Below are 17,751 nucleotides of genomic sequence, written 5' to 3'. Positions count from 1 at the left end.
TAGAGATGTTCCAGCTCCACTCTAACTCTTCTGAAGTCTTGGAGCTGGGAGCCACTTATCTAAAGCTTTTTCTCCAGAGGAGTAGGTGATAAGCTTGGGGGCACTGACATTTCAAGAAAAGATATAGTTTGATTCTTAAGCAGTTTTCATTATCTTTGGATAACAATAATCTACCCATTAAAGAATTAAAACAATGTGCAGTCATTCTGTCAATTGAGAAAAGATGTTCAAATTGGTTAAAAAGAATTGGTAAAAAGATGTTCAGGTTTGTTCAAGGTTGGAAAAAATCTGTCTTTGAGATGAGGAGCAGGATAAAGATCTGTGATGTAATGAAGAGATTAATTTCATCATCAAGATGGAGAGTGAGATAGTAATAGGGAAAGAGATTATTTAACAAACTCAGCTCAAAATAAACTGAGAATTCAATAAATAAACTCAAAATTCAACAAATCTTTAATGAAAAGCTATTGGCTGTTGGAAGCTCAGTGTGAGTCATAGGGGGCCTCAAGATAAGAGAGTGTAGGTTAGCAGTAAAATGACTACACAGGAACCAGACAGACATGAGTTCAGATCTCAGCCCTGGCTTGCAAGAGGCAAGACTGGGTGATGAATTTAACCACCATGACACTTAGTTTTTCAGTCTATTTAATGGGTGTAAATTCTATCTCATAGTACTATTGTACAAATCAAATGATATAAAATATCCAGCACAGTCCCTGACTCATGGGCAGGTTCATTTGTATACAGGATGCAATCTTGATTTAGTCACATGAAGAAGATGTACACATGTATAAGTGATTTTAACACGAAATAATAAGCCTGATTGTATATTGTATCAGAATAAATTGGAGATGAAAGATGAGATGAGGCACACCTAACTCTGTCACTCAAAGGGGAAATGGCACCAAATGGGATTTGCAACATCAGGCGTACCTGGAATTTGTGGTAGGCAGAATAATGGCCACCCATGTCTTGATCCCAATATTCTGTAACTATGTTACTTTATATGGGAAAAGGGAATTAAGATTGCAGACAGAATTAAGGTTGTTAAACAGCTGACATTAAAATAGGGTGATTATGCAGGATTATCTGGGAGAGCCCAATGGAATCACAAGAATCCTTAAATGTACAAGGTAGCAGAAGAGTCAGGGTCAAAGTGATGCAACCTAAGAATGATTCAACCGGACATTGCTGGCATCGAATGGAAGGAGGTCAGCCACAAGCCAAGGAAAACAGGGGGCCTCTTAGAAGCCTGAAAAGGCAAGAAAATGAATTCTTCCCTAGAGCCTTCAGAAAGGGATTCACCCTGCCAAAACGTTGATTTTAGCCCCATGAAACTCATTTCAGACTCAGGACCCTGGAACTGCAGGGTAATATATTTGTGTTTGGTTAAGCCACTGGTTTATGGCGATTTGCTTCAGCAGCAGTGGAGAGTTAATACAGAATGAAACTAAAGAACTGGTTCTCCTGAGTAGGCATGACACACAGAAGGGCATGGGGTTGTGAGAGCCTGTGGCTGGTGGGGACCGTGGCGTTTCTGTATGCTCAGAGCACAGGGGCAAGTAGGTGAATGTTAGGATGTGATCCAAAAGCAAGGGCGGGGAAGAGATTATAGAGCGAAAAACGCATCCTTCAGAGGAAGGTAGGCTTTATCCTGAAGCCATCAAGGGATCCTTGAAGGGCTTTCATGATGAAAGAGATGACAATCCACCAATGAGGAGATGCTATTGAGAGTGAAAAAAATTAAATTGCTTCATTTAATGTACCAAAAATAGATTGTTATTTCTTTTTGAGGATGTGATCTGAATAATAAACTCATCCTGTTTTCTAATTCCCCGTTTTGTTTTCTGCTGTTTTCTGGAGTAGGTATTCAAATGATCATTTGCACTATTTTGATACTCATGCTCCCTTGTTGACCCACCTTGGAGAAAGCATCATACTAATACAGATCCAGGTATAATGCAGTGGCATTTTGATTTTGTCTTTAATTGCCCCCTTTGCTGATCGGCTGTCATACCTAGAAGCAGAATCTTCAAGCTAACCATCCCCTGTATAATACCAACATAACCCAGAAAAATCATCTTATGATGCCTATACCATCAGTTATCCTTTCACTGAAGGAAGGTAAGTGTGTATTGTGTTATAGAAAAAAGGAAGACCTCAGAAACAAAAGAATTATTCATCCTTTCATTCAGTAGATTTTTATTGAGGTTGCTATTTTGTGCTAGGCACTGAGCCTGGCACTGGATATCTACTGGTGAATAAAACCAACTGTGATTGTAGTCCTCTGGGAGACTGTGTGTGTGTGTGTGTGTGTGTGTGTGTGTGTGTGTGTGTGTGTGTCTTGGGAAATGGATATTAAATAAGTGAATACTTGCAAAGAATATATATTTAGGGTTTGTGGTAAATGCTGGGAAAGAAAGGAACAGAGGAACTTGAGAGAGTGAGAGAGAGCGGAACAGGAAGATGGGGATGTGTCCTTTAGCTTGGGCACTCAGGAACTTTCTGAGGAAGTGATATTTGCAATGAAACCTGAGGATGGGAAGGTACAACTCAGAAATAGGGAATCAAACTTTCCCAACAGAGGGAATATTGTGTGGAAGGTCCTGAGTTGGGAAAGAAGGCCCTTGAACCCTTGAGCTTGAATAAGTCGGAGGCCGGGGGCAGACCCTGAGAAGGCCAAGACCATCAAGTGCCCACAGGCTCCTATAGTCTTGACTAAAACTGGAACTAAATGGGCAACTGTGGTCAAGTTGCTCAAGATTCCTGGACTTCCAGTATTTTGTAAAAGGAAGAGATGAAACTTGATATTCTCTAGTATCCCAAATCAAAAACAAAAGAATGACATATCCATTCCATTGTCACTTAAAGAGTAAAACGATAAAGGCAATGTCTGTTTCAATTATTGAAAAAGCCTTGGTTTTTTGTAAATATTTATTGAGGACTTAATTTATGCAGCATGCCAGGAGGAGCATGAGCAGTGAAATGCATCAGCATCTGGTCTCTGGGCGAGGCTGTTACTTCTGTTGTCTCTTGTGGCTCCGTAGGCTGGTTGGTAGGAAGAATCCCCAAATACCACCACCCACAGGCCACTTTTAAGGGATCACTGAGAAACTCAGTGCAGCTTCTGAATATCTCATACCTACCCCAAGACCTCAAGATGCTGCTTTTGACTTCTTAAGCCTCCTGTCCACAGGCTAGTTATGATCATCTTGGTTATGTCACACTTGGGAAAAAATGGGGTGGGTTTTCCTGCACCTTCTTGGCCCCTCGGTGTTCAGCTTCCCTCCCTGAATCTTTTCTTCAGAGCCGGAAAGGTGAAGAGCTGGGAGGAACCGGTCAGTGTAGACTGAACACACTCTGTAAGTCGCCTGCAGTGTCTGCTATGGGTAGATGATTTAAAATAACTAGATATAGCTGAGGATGATTTCTGGAAAAAACCATGTGATTCTCTCCAACACCTAAACGCATCCCAGAAAAAGAGAATCTGGATGGTGGGTGGAGAGACTGCTAACCGAAATGCCTAGAGAGTGTGTGTTCCTTGACATAAAGAGGGAGAATTTAGCTCAAGATTATTCAGACAGGAATGTCAGGATCTAAAGTTAATCTTTGACATTCCAATTTGTCTTGCCCCATTTTCATCGCAGTCATGTGGCAGGAGGGAATGTGTTCGGCCGCCTCTGTTGGCTAACTTTTTCTTGAAGCCACATTTTAAACGGAACCTTTGTTCTTGCTGTTCATTGTTAAATGATTGCCACAGAGGGGGAAATTAAGAATAGCACTGCTGTGGCAGTCCTCACTCGTGTTCTTATCACCAAGCCAAAGAAAGCTCTTGTTAAGTGGGTAAGAGATTACAGAAGGAGAGGTACAGCCCTCTGGGGCTAATGTCTAAACTCTTGTTCCCATTTGCTTTTCTTTACAATTTTATTGGCTGAACTGTAAACTTTCTTTTTATAATTTCTTAATTACAAGTAAATATGCTTCCGGGGAGGAAAACAGTATTGTGAGTGAAATTAAAGTAAATATACTAGATGTGTCAGAGCAAATGAATGTTAATGAAGGTAATTCCTTTAATACTATATGTATAGACTATGTATAATGTGTGTGTGCACGCATGTGTGTGTGTATATAAAACAATAAGGTTGATTTTTTTTTTTTTTTTAGAGAGAGAGAGGCAGAAGGAGAGTGAGAAAATCTTAAGCAGGCTCCACGCCCAGTACGGAGCCCAATGCGGGGCTCAACCTCACGACTCTGAGATCACGACCTGAGTCGAAATCAAGAGTCAGATGCTTAACTGACAGAGCCTCCCAGGTGCCCCGAGGTTGACTTATTTTTAGTAAGAGCCGGGACTAAAAAAATGACAAAAGCTTTACCTTGCAATTTTTAAAGTTCCTACTAGATTTTTGGCCTCTCGAAATTTTATCACCTTGATTGATAACTGTTAATCTTATTTGTTTTTTGATATTTGCCTAGGTTTTAAAACTAGTTGTCACCATTCAGATGAACTTACCCACAATAAGTGCAGGACCAGGGAAGAAGGGAGAAAAGCCAGGAAGAAGCAGGCTTGCACCTCAGCACACAGAGCTTCAGCTCAGGTCCCCAAGAAAGTTGTCAGAAAATCTGCATGATCTCAGCTCATGGGCCACTGGGAAGCTGGGCCTTGAGTGAGCACTTGGCATGCCAGTAAGAATCTTTAGAATGGATTGATATACAACGCCAGGCAAATAGTAGGATTTGGTAAATCATAGTCTGGGTGTGAATTGTTCATTGTTTCTCTTTTTCCAAGTATTCCTGAGATGAGACTGGTTCCCAAGAAATAGAGTTGCATTTGACCCTGAGGAGAATTTGATCTTTTTATACATTCTGGGGAGAGTTCTATTGGTTATTTCATCATTTGAGAGGTAGATGGAAATGTGGGAAGCATGTGAGAATTTGTAACTAGCTTTTTCTCTGGTGCCTCATGGAGTCATGTGGCCTGTTGGGATGAGGGTGGGGCATTGACCTTCCCCAGGAGATAATGCAAACTTTTTTTTTTTTTTCATTATCATCCAATTACAGAGAACACAGTTGTGCTTTGGAAGAAAAAAAATCTTTTCTTTCCCTGAGGAACCGGAATCTGATATTCCTACTGTTCATAATCTGGGCCAGGTGTGATGAGAACCTTCCTGATCATCCTTCAGATTTCAATGTTAGAGACAACAGAGTAATAAGGACAGGGATGTAAGGTACATCCTGGGTTGGGCGCCCAGGAGGAAGGGACAGTAGTAGAAGGAGAATTTGAGTAATCAGGTTCTAGAATGTGATCTGAAGGTAGTGCTACATACCAGTGTGTATCAGGTGGATCGGGAGGATTTGTCATGGGCATTGCTCATGAGTTCAAGGCCAGAATCAGCTTCAGAACTTCACCCATCTGGGCTTGTGCATGGGACCTTCTACTTACTGTCTGCATCTAAACCAACTGGGCAGCCTTTCAGGGAAGAGAGAGAAGAGAGGGAGAGAGGAAGAGAGGAACCATCATCAGTGGATACTCAGAGAAGACAGCCTGCAATAAGAGCAAGGGGAACCCCGAAACCTAGTGGGGTGTTGGGGAGAGTCATTTGCACTTAGAGGTTTAGCTGGGCATGCGTCAACACGAGCAGTGAGATTTGGACACCTCTAATAAGACTTCTGTCTCTTCCTTGAATAGCTCCAAATCAGCTCTCCACAAACCTCCCCCTTGCTACACACACAGGTGGTATGCGGATCAGACTCAGTCATGCTCCAGGTACAGCTTACAAAATGTAATACTTTAACTGTGTGAAAATAGTGAAGTGTCCTCTTCTGTGTTTTGTGCCTTGAGGAGTAGAAGAAAGGATAACCCAGAAACAAGAGAATCATTCGTCCTTTTAGTCAACAGATTTTTTTTTATTGAGTGCTTATTTTTCCCTAGGCACTGAGGTTGGCATTGGATATCCACTTGTCCAAAAACCAAATGTGATTCTAGTCCTCTTGGAGACTCCAGGTGTGTGTGTGTGTGCGTGTGTGTGTGTGTGTGTTGGGAGATGGTCATTAAAAATTAAATGCACAAAAATACTTCTTTATAATTTGTGATAAATTGTGAGTAGGAAATGAACAAAATGCTTTGAGAGAAAGGGGAATTGGGGCAAAAGGGAGGGTATAGCTGTCCAACTTTCCACTGGGCAGGCAGGAACTTTGCACTCACAAAGCACCTTTTCCTGTTAGAATCCTCACATTGCACTTTTTGGCTCTATTGTAATTTTACGCACTGCTGTTCATTATTTGAAAATGACCTTTAATCTCAAGCATGGTTTGTACTCACTTCAAACAATCTAAAACCATTGCATTTGGGGTGGTTACCAAAAACAATGATTATGTTTTACTTTTACCATCTGCTAAGTTATTGATCCTTGATGATGTGCCATTAGCTAAATCTCTATTAATTAAAGAAATAATGTTCTCCTGCTCACCTATCATCACAAATTGTCTCATTAGCATTATTCTTTTGATGATACTTACTGTAAGGCCCCATGGGCCTTTAATTCATTGGACAGATGGATCATTCTAAATTGTTCTAGGATTTAACAGATAAAGATATGCAAATTACAAAGGTCTGTTTCATACACCATCACATTTAAACCTCATTTCATTGCTGAGAAGGCTTGCTACTCCCATCTTACAGATGAGAAAATTAATGGTCAACAAAGAACTGAAATTTAGACAAATACCACTAACCAATGTCAAAATCCAGCTTGCCCAACCCCAGGGTTGGTGAGAGTTTCCCTTTTGGCCCACTTTCTCTGCTTCCCAGGCAGGTTTGTTTTCAAGACAAGTGACCTTTCACACTTTGATTGCTCTTGACTTGATAGATCTTATTAATAATTTTTAGACTTTTCTTTTTAGACTCATGTCTGTTTATCAGCTTAGCTGGTCATTCCAGATTATCAGTTGCTCAATGAATCCAGTTGCATTGGTAAGATACTTCATTTCTCTTTACCTCATTGTTTTCTTCTGTAAAATGGGCATTTGGTAGCACCTTCCTCATGTAAGTATTAAATGAGGTAATTATAATGCAGATTACATATGCCTCATGCATATTACACATGATACATATGTATACGTACACACACACACATATACATGTATGATGTTTTCAGAAGCGCCTGCTGCATAAGTGTTCAGCAGAAGCTGGTTTTTAATCTTTATTTCTCAATATTAGGAAGAAACTCACTAATTTTTTTCCAAACATGGCCTTGCAATGTCTTAAAAAGTATAAAAACTGCTGATATTCAAGAAGGAACGCTCCCTGTTATGGGTTATCCCTTAGTCACTACAGACCTCTCATCCTTTAAATGCCATCAAAATGCCCAATCCTAAAAGCATATGAACTGGATAAAAAGAAGCCAAGTCATGGGATCTTGACATCCAAAAAAACTCCAGAGTCCACTTGCCAAAGTCCATGTCAAAACTCCTCTTTGGAGGTTTGCCTCAGCCATTGGTTTACCTTTATAGTGACCTCCCCCCACTCTGAGTAGTTCACACAGATTGGATTGGGAGTGTTGAACTGGCCCCATCATCAAATGCTGGTTTCAGTCACTGCTCTGGCTTAGAAATGATAGGCAAGGGGCACTCACTGCCTACTACCACCCAACCCCCCCTTCCCCAGAAAAAACGGATAAGACATCAACATCTTTTCTTTCCCCTCGACTTGTCTTCAACTTCTGACCCTTTTATTACTTACTAAAATATCTCTACAAGTAAAGCCAGAGAATGCTTGGATTGCTATGGTTTAGAAATGCCAGCCAAAATGGTAAAGGTTAAGTTGGAACAATTGACTAAGAGGGGATGCTTGAATTAGCAGATACCATTTATGACCTCTTTTGTCATTGGAACTCAGTGGAGACTCTATGTATGGAGTAGAGAAAAACAAAACAAAACAAAACAACAAGGTCTGTGAATTTGGTGATTTCCGACTCTGCATGTTGGCTTTGCCAATGATCAGACTTGTGATCTCAGGTCGCTCCTCTATGGGTATCCTCACTTGTCAAAAGAATATCTGCTACCTTGTATGTAGTTGTTAGACATAATAAAAAATGTCAATTACAGAATTTGGCATATGAGAGGCACTCAGAAATGATATCTCTTATTATTATCTGGAAATACGAAGTATTATAACTATAGTCTGCCAAATAAATGATGTTACTATTCAAAGAGCAATCTTAAATATTTGAACAAAGAGTTGCTTGTTAATCACTATAAGAAGGTTACTCATGGTCTCTTTGCTCCTAAATACAACGGCTACGTTATTTTAGGCCTCTGTGTACTTGACATCTCCTTACCTCTTGTTACTGTAGCCACTGTCTCTGTGGAAAATTCTCTTTTCTTGGTTTCCATGGTACAAGGCTGGCCAGAATTCTGATAAAATGCATTTGAAAATTGGCTCCGATCCTGTGCTGAGTTCCGGTTCTTCAATGGGGCAGACTAATGTGATTATCTTCTACAAGGGGAGTGATGGGGTAGGGTGAGATGGAATTAGAAGATGCTCCCACTCTTAGCCTGCACCTTGGGATTTGGGCAGGGACTTCTTCAGTTTTGTGTATGATCAGCTGATATCATTTTCACTCTCTCTAGTAATGTACGTTTGTGTGTGTGTGATTGTGCATAACAATTGAGACATATTTTTTCCGTCTACCTCCTAATGCCATGACCCTACATTTATGATGAACCTCTAGATTTCAGGGTTGGATTTTTGTATCTCATTTACCATGTTAAGCCAGGGTTTAACGGTATTAGTATTGTGCAGGATTCTGCACTGGAATCTTCGCTCACCTTGCATACAGGAGCAGTGTAACTTCAAGATTAGAGGCATGGGCTCTGGAACCAGATTGCTCAGATTGGTCAAGTTGGCTCTAACCACTTAAGTGTGCCTTAATTTCCTCATCTGTAAAATGGGTGCAATTATGGTATTACCTCCTAGGATTGTTGTGGGAATTAAATTTGTTAAATAACGTAAAGTGTTTTAAAACCGTTCCCAGTACAGAACAAATGCCTAACAAATGCTATGTGTTATTAATATTATTCCACATAGTCTCCTTGGACAATCTTTTCCATATTCAGATGATCTTTATATCTGTTCCTCCAACCTAGCCCCTCTGGAATTCCAGGCTCATTCCCACCTTATAGTTGAATGTATTCATTTGGACATAGTCCTATAGACATCTCAAATTCAACACATGCAAATCAAAAGACATCATTTCTTTCCCTGAAATGCCTTCACTTTGTGACTTCCCCAGTTCAGGTCATGGTACTGTCATTCCCAAGAAGCTATTAAGCCAAAACCTGGGTGTCATCAAGACCCCTTCATCACCATGTTTGCTAGTCATCATCTCCAGTCTTTTAAATATCTTTCCAATATGTCTTTTTTTTTTTTTTTTTCCATCCTCACTGCCTCTCTCTTAGTTTAGGCCATCATTAACTGTTTGAGCACTGCAAGACCCTTGCAAATGATTTCCCTGCTTGCAGTGTTACCTGATTCTGATCCTTACTCTTCATAGGTGCCATAGTGAAGACTCTAAAGGAGAACATGAACCTATTAATCCCTGGACTGAACCTTCCAAGGGGCTGCTAATGTCTTTGATTAAAGCCTCAACCCTTGGTTTTAAGACATTTACAGTATGGCCCCAGTTCACCTCTCCTGCCACAGAACTTGGCTCCCAATGCCCCAACCCAGGGAACTACTGGCAGCTCTCTGGATGTACCACTAACTGTCTCATCTCTAGTACTTTGCACATGTGGTCTTTTTGATAGGGAGTGTTCCCGTCCTTTCTTCCTTTTCAGATGATTAATTCATTCTTGTCTATTAGGATTTTGCTTTTGATGTCGGTTCTTCTGTGAAAGCTTCTCTAATACCCAGAATTAAGTTAGGGGCTCTTCCTAAATCTCCATCAGCACACAAATCAGCCCTGTGTGGCACTTGCACTATAGTCTCACAGACACAATTACTGGCTATGGAGCCAGACTGCCTGGTTGGAATCCCCGCCCTTTCTCTAGCTTGATGAACCTGGATCCCTTAATCTCTTTATGCCTCACAGAGATATTCATAGTACCTCCCTAGAGTAGGTTGAGAAATTGGTCACAAATTCTCCCTCTCCCTGTGCAGAGCCTTTTGTAATATGACTTTATAATTTCCTCCATCAAAGACAAACTTTCTCCCCCTGCCCCCCCCACCCTTGAATCTGGGTGGGCCTTGTGACTTGCTCTAGTCAACAAGATAAGAGTAGCAAATGGGTACCAAGCAGAGGCTTGAGGAGTGTTGAATGGTGTCACCTGCTTTCTGTGGCTGCTCTTAACAACTCTGCAACTATCACCAAATGAAGAAGTTCGGGCCTGTCTGCTGGATGATGAGGGAGCCCCAGTACAGGTGGGAATAATGAGTTGTCTCCTCTACTCCAACTGCATGACACATGCATTAATTATATCACTGCCCGCTGACCACAGATGCATGGGTATGCTCAGCTGAACACTCCTTAAGTTAGCAGACCACAGAACTGTGGCTAACCAAATGATTGTTATGGTGAGCTGCTAAGTTTGGGGGTAGGATTTTTTATGGCAAAACTAACATAGGTGCTCTTATGGGGCTATGATGATTGGATAAGTTACTACTAATGTACAAAGTGCAGAGTCAGTGATATATAAGCATCCATCCTTCTGGCCACAGTCACTCACTAGCTTGTAAGTATCCACCCCTAGACTGCCAGCTCCTTGAAGGCAGGAATTCTGGCTTTCCTTCATTATATCCTCTGTATCTCACACAGTGCCTGGCTTCATACATGCTGAATGACAAATATACATTCTTGAGATTTGATTGATAAGCACGGGTCCTGCTTATACATCAAGAAATCAAGGTTCAGAGATAATGAAATGCACCCAATCACTTGTGCATCTCCATCAGTCTGAACACTCTATATTATTTTATTATGCCAAACTTTTATCTACAAAGAGCTTTGGATTTGATAATATCAAAGTTAATGTACTACCAACATTTTCCCAGTATAATTCTGTTGCTACTGGATCTGTCGTGCTGTCTAACTTATCCATGTATTCCTTTCCTAAGAGGGGAAAAAAAAAATCTTTCAAATAATTAATGAATTATTTGAATAATTAATGAATCTGTTTCATCAGACTTTAGTTACACATGAATGAATGGAAGAGAATATTTTGATAGGTGTTCTAATCACTGTGGATAAAATTTACATACTTGCCAAAAATCAATAAGGGAAATAAAAATGACTTGTCATGTCAGATAACTTTGTTATCCAATAGTCTAGCCACCGCATGATCTTCTGTCTTTATCCGCATATCGGCCACCCATGCCCTGAATTTTCATCAGTAACTGAGTCTACTTCCATGTCTAAGGATGTACCCTTCGTTGGATTTCCCCAAACTCTCTCCAAATCTGCAAATGCCTGTTCTATAGGCACTCACCATTCCAACATAGTTGGAATTTCATTCTTTGTTACCACTTGTTATCGTTGCCCATCTGAAAGAGTCTGGACTTTGGAAGACCCAAAAGCTGAGACTTTGAAGGTTTGTCTTTTTTCCTCTCTTTGGTTCATTTGTTGACAGGTTAACTAACACCTGAACTTGAACATCAAATGCTTCATCTCTTTGACAAGTGTGCATGTGGCAGTTTCACCATTCAGTTCTGACAGATTGTCAACCTAGTTTTGAATTATCCAGGTTCAGAACTGTGGCAATACTTTTTTAATCTTAATCTGAAAAAACAATGCTTCTTGTTTTCCCTACAACCTTTCTAATTTATATAAAGAACTTTAATTTTGTGAACACATTTTAAAACAAAACAAATTGAACATATTTCCCCCAAATGTTAATTTATCAAAAAATCTTAAATATACTAAGTTAAATAACTTCCTTATCAGCAATGTAACACAGTATTTTGTATATGCACATATAAACAAAGAAATGCAAATTTATCCTGTTTCTTAAAATGAACTTCATCTATTTGAATCAAATATTTGAAGAAACATGATTTAGAATGAAATTTAGTTTTCGGCTCTGCCCAACTTTTGATTAAAAAGAACTCTCTAGAAACACATTTATTTAGTTACAATAAAGTCATTATTGGACAGTTTCATTCAACTTGCTCCAATAGATACACTGGCAGATTCTTACTACCCAAGGATCTATTTTTAGTCTAAATGCAGTATGGTGAGCAATTAAAGAAATTACAAGGATACAAAGTATAAATTTAACAAACCTCTCACCCATTAGAACATACCGTTCAAATATGGAACCTAGAGATATGGAATGTAGGTAAGACCTTTTCAGCCTTGATTTCATAAATGATACTGTAAGTTGCTGCAGAGCCCTCTGGTTAAGCTAAATCTGTTCTGAAGCAAATTCCCTAATCCTGACTCCTGCCACAGAGAGAATGGAGCCAGTGGATTTCCTGAAGTCCACAAGTGTGGGGAAATGCGGCTAAACGATATAGTAACTTTACATTTATGATATGAACTTACCTTGCATGACGAAGTTGCAAGGCAAATCTGCAGTTCGTTTGGCAGTGATCCAGCTTATATAAACTTGGCAGGGCTTAGAGCACCAAGGCTAAAAATGTCAGATGATGCAAGTTTGTGTCCTGGCTGCATCCCATGCTCCTGGTAAAAATTCAAGTAAGTCTCTTACTTGCCATCGGCTTTAGTTTTTTCATCTGCAAAATGGGGATAATGAAATCTGACTTGCCTACTTTTCAGAGTGGTAAAAGACCAAATCAGCTAGTAAATATAGAAATTCTATATGTTTACATCGTTTTCGTCTTCTCATGGCACTTTAATATTCCTTCGAATGTGAAGATCTCAAAGGAGGTTATTTTCCTTGATTATTATAATACGGAGAGATCAAGAATTGCAAAGAAATTTGCAGGTGTAGTGAGATGATCAAGGTTGAAGATATTTGCTCCTGAAACCGTACTAGGCAATAAACAATTCTATCCATTTGAGTAGGGACTGGCAAAAAGTGAAACAGGGTTGTTTCACTGGTGGGGGTGGGGGATGCAGTGAATTGAATTGGTAGTGACTATAACATTAGCCTCCTCTCATGCCCAATGAGCGCTGATTGCCTTCAAGGAGCCCAAGTAAACTACAACAGTGTCTTACTGAGGAGAGCATCTCACATTTTAATCTGCATACCTGGAACCACTTGAGGATGTTTTAAAATGAGGATACTGCTTCAGGAGGTCTGGGGCAGGGCTGAATTTCTAAATTTCTGATGTTGTCCCAGATGATACAGATGTTGCTGGATGGCAGACCACACACTTCTGGTGTAGGGTGGTGATTTCTCAGAGTATGGCCTTCAGATGTGTGTTAGTCGTCTCAGGCTGCCATAACTAAATAACACAGACTGTGTGGCTTAAAAAATGGAAATTTATATTCTCACAGTTCTGGAGACTGGCAGGTTCAAGATCAAGTTTCCAGCAGGATTTGATTTCTGATGAGGGCTCTCTCTTACTGACTTGTGAATGGTTGCTTTGTCCTCACATGGCCTTTCCTCTGAGTAATCTGTCTTCTTATAAGGTCACCAGTCCTATCTAAATTATGGACTTTAGTTGATAATAATATGACATTGGTCCATCAATTGTAACAAATGTACCACCTTTGATTAGATATTAAAGATAATATCTTTAAAGTAAGGTAAAGATATTATGTAGTAATATATGTAAATATTTTATAAAGTAATACAAAGATATTAAAGATAAAGTAAGATATTAAAATAGGGGAAGCTGGGTGGGGAGAGGGAGTAGAAAAGGGGTATAGGGGACCTCTGTAAACCTAAAACTGCTGTAAACTACAGTCTATTAATTAAACAAAAATTAGATTTCAAGAATTCTTTCCCAAACTCAGTGAATCCATTGTGGAGGCTGGAGCACAGATGCTTCCAAACCAACCCTTTAGGTGATTCTTATGTATATAAAGTTTGAGAACCATCAGGTAGAAACTGAAAGCTCCAGTCTTATCCGATGGATATGGCTTCACATCTCAGCAGCACCTCTTCATAGCTGGCTGATCTTGGGCTACTTACCTCTCTGAGTCTTATTTTTAAAATCAGGGCGAAAATAGCTCCATGCAGTAATTCTTCCGAGTATTAAGTGGTATAATGATGTCGAATTTTTAACACAGAACATGCATCGTAAGCACTTCAATAAATATTAGCTACGAGAAGTTTTGCTATTATTGTTATTGTTTGAGTCCTGGTACACAAGAAGGAATCATGGTGAAAGAAGGGGCTTTCAGAAAAGACCAGGTAATGACATAGGCAATAAAAGATCAGGACAATAATAAAAGTAATCCTAGATGCTTCCACAACATTTCAAGTTTTATATATAGCTTTCACTTTCATTACCTGACTTGATCCTGACCATGACCTTGTGAAGCAGAAATTCCCCTTTTAACAGATGAGGAACTGAAGCTTAGAAATGATCAGTGATTTTCTGAAGGACACAGAGCTGGGAAATGTCAGAGCCCAGAGCATTCAAATCCTAGTTTTTTGGTGGTGGTACAGTGTAGTAATTAAGTTTGAGGGCTCTTGAGTCGGACTGGTGGGTTCAAATCCCAGAGATCATGATTGCTACTGGTGTTAAATTGGCAAACCAGCTCACCTCTCTGAGTCATAATTTCTTCACTAGTTAAATGGGGATAATCACAGTGCTTACTTTGTCAGGTTTTGCAAAGATTAAGTGAAACGATATTTATAAAATCTGAGATGAATGGCTGGCAAATAATGAGTTTACTATTCTCTGCATTTTTTTAAACCATTGTTCCTTGAGTATGGATCCATGTTACATGAAGAGTAGCCTGAAGTTAGTTATAGAAAATGTGGGAATGTTTGCGCATACATCTTGGGGGGCTGGGCTGGGGTAGGCGCCAGGATTGTCATAACTTCTAAGGAGGAGCAATGGTATGGCAGGACATGGTATGGCCTAGGAACCCCCTCTGTATCACCGTGTGAGACATCCGCAGTGCCGGTAAGGAAATAATACAAGCCAGCCAGTCACCCTGGCCTTTTAGTCTCAAATATCAGAGAAGAGTGGCAACAAAAAGATGGCTTTCCCTGTGATATCGGGCCATGACGGAGGATTTGTGTGAAGAGGTTCTGGAAATAAATTTCATGGTAGCCAGGTTCCCACAGGAATATTTTGGAAACAATATATTGTAAACTTATTGAGCACAGTGCCCACTTTACCTGATTTTGTTGCCTTCTTTACAACTAATCCAGGGACAGACACTTTGTAGGATCAAAACAGACAGATGCTCAATTGACAAGACTTGAGAAGAGAGTTGGACCCACAAAGTGTTCTGTGTATTTTGTAGATGGAAGGGTTGTATATTGCTTCCCACACTGTGAAGGAAGGTTTGGTAGACCTGTCAAAGAAAGTGCAGTGATGCCTTTTCTTCTTTGAGTCATCCTAACTAAATATAACAATGGCTGCTAACTCTCGTGATGTTGATAATAACGATGGTAGCTCTTACTGAGTTTTTCTTATGTGCCAGGAGCCATTCTAAGCGCTTTACATATGTTGCTTCATTTAGTCAATTCCAACAGTTAACTGAAGTAGACATTATTTTTGATATTGTAGAGATGAGAAAGGAGGTTATTAGCTCTTGGACACACAGCTAGTAACAGTTGGGACTGGGATTCTCACCCAGGCTTCTGGACTCTAATCAATACACAAAGGTTGCGTTAGATGTCATATGATGGAAAATGATGGAATGTAGAGCTGGGTAGGTGTTAGTGATCATGTAACGGTACAAGTGGTGAGAGTGTTTTATGGAAAGAGTTGCCATAGAATTAGAGATTCTTGCATGCCAGGCACAGCCCTAAGCCCTTTACATCTATCAGTTACTGTGACTCTTCACAACAAACCAGTGAAATAGGTACCATCATTATCTTATTGTTACAGCTGATGTAAATAATTTGCACCAAGTCACAAAATGAGTAGAACTAGGATTTGACCCCAAGCCTTGGTGGTGTTAGCATCAGTCCCTTTAACTATGAACCAAAAGAGAAGTGAGAGGCCTCACAAGACCCCAAGCGAGTCACTCCTGGGATTGGGGGAAGGGGTAGGGCAAGAAAATGTCACTAAAGACCTTGGAGTAAAGGGCAGGATTTCAGCTGGAGACAGTGTGTGTTTGTGGGGGGCGGGGTGTGTCTACAGAGAAAGTGGATGCTTTTGCAAACATTTAGAAATGGCTTCAACCCAAAGGAAATTTGAATTCGTTTTGCTCAGAGAACGGGTCGACATGACCTTTCTTCTCAAAAGAGACTTCATGCACTTGACTCTTGGCAACACAGTAATGAGCATTTTTTTTTTTTCAAGTAGTAACCATGGCCACAAGTGGTTTATTGGTTTGTCTTTATCTTCCCAAACATTCCCAGCCTTGCTTTGCTTAAGAGGGCAGATGACCATGGGGGTGGTGAGGGATACCTCCAGTACTGCTGCCAGGGAGTCTTCCAATGAAACCTTCCCATGGATGCTTGTCCGAAACGCCTCCCAGTCTCCTGCACCCCCAACCCCCCATCCAAGGTTGCGTTCTTCATCTAGGCCTTGTCCCTGCACACCTTGGTATGCAGAGCCAGCGTTCCTCAACACGTAGCCAAGTCGCATGACTGGTTCTAGCTTCAACTGGGAAAGTTTCCTGTCTCAGAGTTCTAGAAGTTCCTGGCTCTCTGCCCGGTTCTGGAGAAGGGCATCTCCTTGCGCTTCCCTGCGGGTGTCCTTCAGACTCGGCCCAACTTTGTGCACCATCTCCAGTCTAGCTGTCCGAGTTGAGACGCTTCGGAATCCACTTGTGCTTTCCCAGCCAGGCGCCGCACAGCAAGAAGGGGTCCCCGAGGAGCCGCTCATAACCCGTCGTCCCCTCTTGTCGCTTTCAGGTCTGGCCGCTCTGTCGCAGGAGCCACCGCGCCAGCCCCCTTGGCGGTGGTGACTTGGCAGCAGGTGGCAGGGGCGGCGCCGGAACGCGCGAGAGGAGGGGGCGCGGCGCTCTCGGGCGTGCAGTGCACGGCGCCCGCTTCCAGGCCGCCCGCGCGCCCCCGCAGCCCCACGCCCCCGGCGCCCCCCGCCGGCCTCCGCCGCACCTGCAGCCGGCTCCGCGCGCCCTGCCCGCCGCCGCCGCCGCCGCCTCCACCGCCGCCGCCGCCGCCTCGCGCTCCCAGCGCCGCGGACGCCCCGGGCCGAGCGGCGAGTGCGCTCCGGTGCCAGACCCGTCAACACACGCCTCTGAGCCGCCGACTCTCGAGTCCCGCTCCTGTACCCTGCGTCCTCGAAGATGAATGTGAGGAGGGTGGAAAGCATCTCGGCTCAGCTGGAGGAGGCGAGCTCCACAGGCGGTAGGATGCATTAAGCATGCGAGCGGGCGCCCTTCTTCCCCTCCTTCCTTCGCGAGCTGAGACGGGGACCCCTTCCTCGGCTGGGGACGCTTGTTGCCTTTGCTGCATGAGAAACGGCCACCGAGGAGGGACTGGGAAGGGGAGGTGGGAGCGGCAGGAATGGGGGTGTCGGGGGGCGGGTGCACGCAAGGTCCAGGTCGGGAAGAAGAGCTGTTTGAAGTGTGTGTGAAACTCGCTGGTGGCGGGGTCCCCCGCGATCCGATCCTGTGCCTACTTTTGCCTTCTCTGAAAATTTCCCATGTTGTTTATGCATCTGCCAGATGACTGCAGACCACACACTTCCTTCCC

General features: G+C 41.9%; 1 protein-coding gene across 2 annotated transcripts in view; it reads left to right on the top strand.

The window, feature by feature from the left end:
* The first annotated feature begins 17,206 nt into the window (after nt 1–17,206).
* Nucleotides 17,207–17,751, top strand: part of KCNIP4 (potassium voltage-gated channel interacting protein 4) — a 1,107,330-nt gene continuing 1,106,785 nt past the window's right edge. For both annotated transcript variants that reach the window (XM_027600590.1, XM_027600587.2), the window contains exon 1: nt 17,207–17,403. In XM_027600590.1, the coding sequence (XP_027456391.1) occupies nt 17,343–17,403 (61 nt within the window). In that variant the 5' untranslated portion in view covers nt 17,207–17,342. The remainder of the gene's footprint in view (nt 17,404–17,751) is intronic.

Source organism: Zalophus californianus, chromosome 2 (genome assembly GCF_009762305.2).
Source record: "Zalophus californianus isolate mZalCal1 chromosome 2, mZalCal1.pri.v2, whole genome shotgun sequence".
Classification (NCBI taxonomy): Eukaryota; Metazoa; Chordata; class Mammalia; order Carnivora; family Otariidae; genus Zalophus; species Zalophus californianus.
Note: the sequence above shows the minus strand (reverse complement) of the source record. Positions and strands in the feature narration are given on the sequence as shown.